The 9443-nt window shown below is 36.6% G+C and overlaps 1 protein-coding gene across 1 annotated transcript; it reads right to left on the bottom strand.

Annotated features, from left to right (window-relative positions):
• Nucleotides 1-163: 163 nt before the first annotated feature.
• klhl40b (kelch-like family member 40b) lies at nucleotides 164-9335 on the bottom strand. The gene is given in 6 exon segments (XM_043226527.1): nucleotides 164-4254; nucleotides 4956-5105; nucleotides 5231-5416; nucleotides 5532-5639; nucleotides 5900-6060; nucleotides 6499-9335. Coding segments are annotated over 6 exon segments (1836 nt in total). The 5' UTR covers nucleotides 7618-9335; the 3' UTR covers nucleotides 164-4142.
• Nucleotides 9336-9443: the final 108 nt, after the last annotated feature.

The raw sequence follows: 9443 nt of genomic DNA, 5'->3' as shown, positions 1-9443 counted from the left end.
TCCTGTTAGCTTATATGTTATTACTGAATATGAAATGTATAATCACTCCAGCACCTTATTTTTATTCGTAGATGTATTTATATTGCACTGTCTTCTTCGTTTCCTGAAAGTTTCAAGTTTTGCCACATGGGCTCTTCTGCGTATTCGCAGAGGTTTTTTTTTTTTTTTTGAAGCGTCTGTGCAGGGCACAGGTGGGACGATCGGTTTGTGCCGAAGGTTATATGTAGCAGAGGCACTTGATAATAATCAATTTTTGATGCGTAAAGGAGTTATTCACCTAAAGATGAAAATTTGCCGAGAATTCCCTCGCGATCAGGCCGTCCAGGGTGCGCATGAGTACATTTGGGGAAATGTAGCTTTACATTTATTTGCTCACCGGTGGGTCTTCTGCAGCTGGCTGATTAACAACATCACGGCGGTCCACGAAAACTGTGTTTGGAAAGAAATCCACTATTAAGGCTTTTGAATTTCAAATTGTTGCTTTTGGCAAAAATACCACTCCATAATCCGTAATTATACTTCCCCCAGTGGGAAAAGTCCATCCCTTGTTACACACTAAATCCAACAACATATTTGTTTAGACCTCTTTTTGGACCATTTTTGCTTGATCTGGGCATATTTTTCTCGTGATTCGTGCAAGATGGCTTTTTTTGCTGGAGACATTAATATTAAGCATAGAGGTCGCATATTTTACCAAGGACAAATACTTTTTGAAGTTGAACTCTCTTATTAAATTTGCTTCTTACAGCTATGCAGCTTTTCACTTTACAAGACTTTTTGTCAGCCGTTTAGTCTCTCATTCTGACGGCACCCATTCACTGCAGAGGATCCGCTACATTTCTTCAAAGCTGCTGAGATCAAACTCATTTGCTTCCTGGATGGCCCGTGGGTGTGTGCATTTGAGCAAATGTAAATGTTTTGGTGAACTGCTTTTTAAAGAAACTTTTATTTTCAGAAAATCCCAAAGAAAGATGTTTCACTTTCTTCTTCTTCTTTTTTTCATTCTCTGTTTATTATTTGAAAATTTCCAGAGCACTTTACTCTCAGTGTTGGCCATATGTGTAATGGCAAAATATGAAAGGCCTAAACCACTTGTGAAGAAATTAGTGTTTTTTTTTTATTATTATTTGCACAGAGGCAATATTAATTCTGGACGAAAACCAGGATGTGTTTGGGTCAAAAATATTTTCGTGTTGAATGTCTTAAATGCTTTTAGGTACATCGAGCAGGTTTATCAGCTTTTCTTTTGCTTTTTTTAAACATCAGTTTATAAGTCATCATCAGTGCTTTGACTGATTCTTTTCACTTTCGTTTTATTTTATGATGGCGGAATGACAGACAGCCTGAATAACTTGTGGAAAATGGTTACTTGTGGAAAATTCATTAACCAAATGATGAAAATCATGTTTTTGTTTTGTGCCCTAAAAATGTAATTATGTAGCAAGCTATTAGTCTGGCCTTTTGGGACTCATGTACACTGTAAGATGGTTCTATTAAGAGGCCACATAGAATATTAAAAAGAGTTTATAGAACATTTGTAAAAAAAAAAAAAAAAATTCCTTACCCATGTCAGAGGATTATATAGACAAAATATAGTTCAAGAAAACACTAACAACTAGGAAAAGCTAAATGTAGTACTATAATAGATATTATCCAATATCTATTTAAATATATATATAAACATAAACACACCCACACAAACATATATATGATATACATAGTCTGTAAATAAATTCTGTGTTTCCTGTCAGTTTTTGTTTAATCGGTTTTCTTTGTTTACATTCTTTATAGAGTCAAATGAATGTGACGATGTGTAGCAATCAGCATTCATGAAAGATATATGAGGAATAAGCTCTAAATTTGATCTTACTTCTTTCTTTACAGTGTTCTCAGTACATAAGTCATGTTCCTGGGTTGAGAAATGCAGGCTTAATGCAGGTTATGGCAAGTGTTTTAAAATGGTATGCGTTTCTTTAAGAGGTTTTTCAAAGTACCGGTAGAATGGTCAGTTAAAGGGATAGTTCACCAAAATGTAAATTCTGTTGTGGTTTACTTCATATCGTTTGAAACTAATATTAATATATCTCTTCACAAATGGCGTTGTTAATTATGGAAGAGCATTTCTGCCACGGAATAAAAAAAACAATCACTTTTTTCATTTTGTTCTGTGGTGGAAACAGGCTACCACAATTAATGGCAGAACGTTCAAACTGCTGCATAGGTAAGTAAATAATGAAAGAATTTTCATTTTTGACTACAGTATCCCTTTAAGGTTGGAATGTAATTGTAGAAGTTCTAGAATTATTATTAAAAAGCAGAGCTGATTGAACTTGTCTTAACATAGTACATTTTTAAGCAATAAGACCCACAGTAACCGTCAGTATTCTGCATTGATCAGTATGTTCATCTCTGTAACTGAAAGTCGGTTTGTCGGTCAAAAGCAGCTCAATGTAGAGCCTTGAGTGTGTAACGGAATAGATTTGCCATGATCATGAATGTGTAGATTGAATGATGGTGACATATGATTGAAGTTAATGGTGATCTGAGCGGAGACCATCACCAGTAGGACTGGATGTTTTGTATTTAATAGAAATTCTGCAATAACGTCACGCCAGATGATGATTTTTCAAGCCTTTTTGTGGTTTTGCCACAAATCCTGTTGTTGGTGTTCTACATGTTTTTCAATGTCATATTGCACCTTATACTAAAACACTGAGGATGCATGTGTTTTTTAAAGCCCCTGTTAATATATTTAAACACATTTCATCTCATTTTCTTTTCGATATATATATTTAAAAACTTCCCCGAAGCATTTTCAAAGATGCATTACGGTTTTATCATAAGTTGAATTACCACACAATTTAGTTTTATGCTTAATTTCTGTGTGCACTTTATTTAAATATTAAATATGTGGTACAATACAAGTTTTGCTAAAAAGATACTGCTGAAGGCTTTTTGTTACGCCCATTTGTTTCTTAATTTCTTTCTTTCTTTTTTCTTTGTTAAAGTCTTATATTTTATGTGAAATGAAATTGCACAGAGGTAAATAACCTCCATCTCTGAAAACATGGTAGTAAATAAAAGACCATTGAAGAGCTGAATAATTAGATTTCGTGCATCTGAAAGAACATGTTTCTCTTACAGGTAGTGAGGGAGAGTAAAAGGTGAACGTCTTTAAAACTTCTTTTTTTGTATACTTGGCATGTATTACTAGTTTGCTGCTTATTGAGAAAGATTTGGGATGATTGTGGCCTTCTTGTTTTTTATTTTTTTTTTAATATGTATATTTAAGTGATCTTGGAAAGTAAGTAAGATTTACGTTACGAAGGATTTGTCTGTTATTTTAATTTGTTCTGGTGTGCTATCCTTTGTAATAAATAAGTGATAGCAAAAGATGATTTGCACTTCAGAGTTTTTGAGTAGTTGTCTAAGTTTTTAAAGAAACCACTCACAATCTTGGAAGAAATTTTGAAACCAAATTCAATAAATATTTTCAGATTTTTTATTTTTTTTTCTAAACTAGTACCTAACATGTAATACTTAAACTTACCCATACTTTCAATGTATTAAACCAATCCTGAGTGCGACTGTTCCTGCGTTTTAATACACTAGTATGTCTTAGTTAAGTTTGTGTACAAGCAGGTTCTGTGAGCAAGATACTAAACAATACAAGGACTAGAGTCTAGCGGTGCTAATAAAATCAAGCTGTATTTTATGTCATTTATTGTACTGGGTAGTATTTATTGTCTGTAATAAAACAAAATAAAATAATAATTTCAATAGTGAACTAAATGAAACATGACAACAAGCCTTTGTGTTTGTTTTTAATTTATTTTGGGAGGTTTCTCATTCAGAACAACAGAAATGTCACATTAACAATACATTTTTAAAAAAGCGCACAACACGAGAAGCTCTGTCCATAATAAAAACGGCATCTCCACAGCCTTATTTCCACAATATTTGTACTCGTTTTCTCTGTTCCAAATTATAAAGTGTGTTGAAATGTCGAATAGATTCACGGAATGAGTTTGAGAACAGATGTTAAGTCCGTTTTATGCTGGTTCAGACTTGGTTTTACTTTGTCCCACAATATAATAACGGATTAAAAATCAGCAGAGGGTTTGCACCTCACTGGTGTATTTTCACATTTTAGTGAGCCGAAGTGTGTTTAGACGAACTCCCAGAACTGTTGCACCAGATGCATACTGATTCTCTCTCAGTATGCCGTTCCATTTCCTCTCGCCTTCATCATACCTGTGAACAAACATGAACCTTTTTAATTGAACTTGTACATTTGGATTATTGTAATCGTGCACATTTGGTTGGATTAACAATATATCTGTATCATTTAATTTTATATATATATATATATATATATATACACACACTTCCTAACTGGTGGATCTTCTGCAGTGAATGGGTGCCATCAGAATGAGAGTTCAAACAGCTGATAAATGTTTAAACAACATCGCTTCTGGCCAAAAAATGAATAATCCATAATTACATAGCCTCAAAAGTCACTGGAGTGATTGGATTTTTCTTTTTTTAATTGTTAAGACCTGTTTTAGACTTGTGCTTGATCCATGCACATTTCTCACCTGATTAAGATAATATTGCTTCTTAGCAAAAAGCTATTTGTATTTTTGGAGGTAAAAATATCTTACAATCATGTTAACAAAATGTTAATTTGTGGCATCAAGTGGTGTGGATTATTGTGATGTTTTTATCAGCTGTTTGGAGTCTCATTCTGACGGCACCCATTCACTGCGGAAGTTCCATTGATGAGCATGTAATGCTATTATATGTGTTTCAAAGAAAAAACAAACTACACCTCGGGCGGTCTGAGGGTAAGTACATTTTCAGAAAAAACATTTTTGGATGAACCGTTACTTTAATCAATCAGTTACTGTGGATGCTTTCCTTTGCATGATTGGTGTAGTGAATGGGCGCCTCACCTCCAAATGTCGTTCATCTCCTGTGGCATGAGATCATCACCGTCCTCTTTGGCGAGCATGGCAAATCCACCTATAGCATAAAGGACGCCACCCACAGTGACCAGGCTAAGTGAACTGCGGTCCTGGGGAAACTCCACAAACTCTGACCATCTAATTTGGGTAAAATAGTTGTTTATTGCGAGCGTATTATAGTGGGTTTGTCTTTCAATTAAATGCATGCCATAAACCTTGGATAATGCTCCAGGTCAGCATATACTGAATGTGGCCGCACTTACTTGTTGGTTTTGATGTCATAGACCTCAGCGTTGCCTGTGAGGCCAGAGTCAGTCACACCAGCTGCCACGTAGATCTTGTTTTTGTGAATTGTGACTCCAAAGAGTGAGCGTGCAGTATTTAATGGAGCCAGATCCTTCCATTCACGGTTTTTAGCGTCATATACGCACACTCTATTCAAACACTCTCTACAAAATAAGACAAATACGGATACAAATGTGATATACAGTGGCAGCCCTTCTGTTAACTGTGATATTGAATGCGTATTCCAACACAAAATGTAGAAATAGCTTATAGACATACTTGTTCTCTCCCTTTCCTCCAATTACGTAGATCATTTCATTATGAGACACTACTCCGTGGCCATATACTGGGTAGGGAAGAGGATCTGACTCAGCCCATTTGAGATACCTATTAAAAAAAAATGCAGGGATATTTTAGTACACAGTGGGAAAATTATGGCTGCAGAACACTGGTGCAGATCAGCAGTGCAAAAACAATCTTCATTATTTAAGAAATAGTAAGCTTCACAAATAATTACAGAAAAAATGGCAAGTAAATTGTATTTTCTTGTAAAATGTATTCCAATAATCTTTTCGTAGTGTGTTTGTTGGGAAGATTCAAAAAAGACAAATAGGCCTAACTGATACTCAAATAATTAACATACTCACTGCCTGTCGTAAACCATGACTGTATCCATAATGTGCTCTCCTTCCTTCATTTCTTTCCCTCCAATAACAAAGATGAAGTTTTCTGCCTCTCCCATACCAAACAGGAAACGGGGAGAGGGTATGGGAGGCATGCCCATCCAGTCTGATGTTGCAGGGTCGAACTGTCAGATAATGACAATATATCATCCAGTGTGTTTAATGTGACGGTCTACATGAGCATTTGATGGAAATTTAAATGGAGGGTGGTTTTGTGTGACAACCTGCTAAGAACTTATAGACAGTGTTTTCTAATGGTTTTATTACTTTACAACCATAAATGAACCTTCCCGGGAATGTTCTGAGATGTGTCTATACTCTTCCAAATGTAAGTTTTCGAAAGGAGCCTAATCATTTTTTTTTCCTGTCAGTTATCTTTATGAGCCTAATAAGCATCAGTCATTCCGTCATCCCAGTGACAATTATTTCAGCATTATTCCATCTCCACCTCTATTTCTGTTATTCTTCCCAATCTATAGAATTAATGATACTGAGAAAATAATGAAAATGTTTGAACATTTGACTCTGTGAAAGCAAGTAAAAAAAGGAAAGTAGTTCTTTACCTGCAAAAAGTATGAATAGATCTGTTCGTCTTTGCTCTGCTCATCAAAAAAGAGTCCACCTGCCACAAATATCTGATTTTCCTTTGTAACCAGACTGCAGTGGTTTTTTGGAATTTGGGTGGAGAGGGATGCCACATAACAATCATTTCAATCATTTGATGCAGTGTCATTGATCAAGAAAATCAAGTCCCTCAAAAACATCCCAAACCGCAGATTGTCATTCAAGATCCCAGGAAGTAGCTCCTCCTGCTCCTCTTCCTCCTCTTCGCCTCCCTCCTTCTTTCCTTCCTGACCAGCACTCTTTTTGCTTTTGTTTTTCTTGACTTCAGGCAGCTTTCCAGCATGGGCGTCTTTGACCAGTTGCAGTTTTTTGGCGATTTCCGGGTTTGAGCTCAACCATTCATGTTTCTCCACGTTTTTGGTAAAGTAGTCCTCGGGAACCAGGCGTAATCGGACGCAATCCAACATACCCGCTAGGTCCTCCAGCCTCTTCTCTTGGTCGTGTCCAATCCACTTGATCAAAGCCTCAAAAACATCTTGCTCCGTTTCTACATTCAAAGAGTCTGATGCAATAATGGCTGCCAATTCACTTGGAGTCAGCTGCAGGAATTCTTCATCCCGAGCAATTAACTGGAAGCGTTCGCAAGCGAAGTTCCTCGCCGATATGGCCAGACGAGGGCAATCCAGCATCAGGCCTAGTCTAAAAATCGCCAAACAGTTGCTTAAACTCAGTCTCTTTTGCAGGAACGAGACGCATACGGTGAAAATCGAGGGAATCTGAAGCATGTTGGCCAGAGCGAAGATGTCTTGTACATTTTGCTCCGTCACATTGATGTTCGAGGTGTACAGGTACTTCAAGATCATCCCCATGACTCCAGGCTCCACGTCCTCCAATACAATCTCCTTCTGTTTACTCTCCTCCACTCCCGACTTAAAGAAAGCTCTGAAGTATGAGCTGCAAGCAGCCAGGACCAACCGGTGGCAGGGAAACTCTTTGTCTTTGATCTTCAACACGCAGTCGACCATTGTATCGTTCTCTAGAAGATCGTACAGACCATCCTGCAGCAGGGTTTGCTGGTACATCCGCGGCTCCTCCATGGGATCTATGGGTAGAGCCATACTGATCGTGCAGTATCCCTGAGGGTCACAGTGAAGTCAATGGCTAGTCCAGCAGTGTCTGTACCACACTTCTGTTACTGGCTGAAAAAGAAGAGGCAGGGCTGAATCAGTTCCGCTTTGCTGTCAGGACTTCAGGCTTCATCAGCTGTCCCAATACTTCAACCAAACTCCAACTGGGGGCTATTTATAGGTCCTTCACAAAGATGTGGAATCCATACTTGTACATGTGAAACACAACCCTCTGCCCTGTGCAACAGCTGACACACTTCCCCATTTGAGACAGTAGTCAGAAGCAGCGCTGGCCTCCTGACTGAGATCACTGGTCACTACATATTACATTTATAGGACTGTGAATCACCCTCTTCATGATTTTACACTGTGTTATGGATGAAAAGACATTTAGTTACATATTATTTATTATCTTGTAATATTGTTTAAAATACTTAATTCCATACCATGTTCAAACTTTCGTGAACTCTACAGTGTCAGAAACGGAAGTTTTTCTAAAATAATTTTAAAGATGGCCGCACACTGTTTCTCTGAATCTGACGCACAAGGTCCATAAGTACTGGGTTTTAACTGCATTTTGTAGCATATCGAATTACAAAGCAATATGATTTGAACTTATGTAAATACTGTCCAGCATTAGCCTAAGCAAAGTTAGCAACATTCGTTTTGTTTGAAAAATGACTAAATTCTGAAAATAATATTGATTACAGTATGAATTGATAATATGAATGTATCTCCGAAGGAAACCAACAGCTTTCAGAAGGTCATTTAATGAAACTTATATTTGAGTTTCATTGAATGACCATCCCTATAACAGAAATCATTGCTGGTGCTTGTTCATCAAGTTGAAAGTCAATGCAGCCTTCTGTCATGCAATTTTGGAGCTCCATCTGCTAAAGTTAAACTTTATGAAAATGGCAATTTCCTTTTTCAGCACATGCCCACAGTGCCAAAACCATTTCCAAGTGCTTTGCTGACCATGATAGTACTGTGCTTGACTGGTCAGCCAACATGCCAACCTGAACCCCATGTGGAATCTATGGTATATTTTCAAGACAAATATGAGAAACAATGGATCCAACAACACGGATGAGCTGAAAGCTCAATAGTGCCTCATCAGAGCCACAGACTGAACACTTCCAAGCTGGATTTTCTGCTAAAAGTATTGAGTGCAGAAATGAATATACTTTGAACATCTTGAACTTTCTGCTTTGAAAGTACTTTTTTTTAAAATTGATTTTAGGAAATATTCAAATGTTTTAAGATCCTGTATTATGACTTTGATCGTTTTGATTTTAAGCAAATTAAGTAAAAAAAAATTATGGTGTATAATTGGGGTGTATATATATTTTTATTTTTATTGTTTTTGTTAAAACTTGATTATAACCACACATCCATTTATTCTTCATTTAAAATCTGCCCATTGGTGTTACCTTAATGTTTTTGCTGTCATTTTATTTAGAAACCTAACAATTGTTGGGGGTTGTTAAATATTTTATTTAATAAATAGGGTTACTAGGAGAACTGCTTTAAGTATTATACATGAAAAGTAATAAAAATCACAAGTTCTCACTAGTTACTAATAATATCAACAGTTCAGTTACAGTCACAGGTTAACCTAATGGTTAAACAAACAGAAGGGAGCTTATGCCAGTTCATATAAATATCCCAGATTGAAAAGGTTTAATGACATCAAAGATCTTGAATGTTCTCAGTGACATTTATGCTTTTAAGAGTCACAGTTTAATTTAAGCAACCAAGTTGTCATGCAGGATCAGTTTCCCAGATGATCGATCTGTCATTTACAACTTTGGCAA

Source organism: Puntigrus tetrazona, chromosome 24, assembly GCF_018831695.1.
Source record: "Puntigrus tetrazona isolate hp1 chromosome 24, ASM1883169v1, whole genome shotgun sequence".
NCBI classification, from domain to species: domain Eukaryota; kingdom Metazoa; phylum Chordata; class Actinopteri; order Cypriniformes; family Cyprinidae; genus Puntigrus; species Puntigrus tetrazona.
Note: the sequence above shows the minus strand (reverse complement) of the source record. Positions and strands in the feature narration are given on the sequence as shown.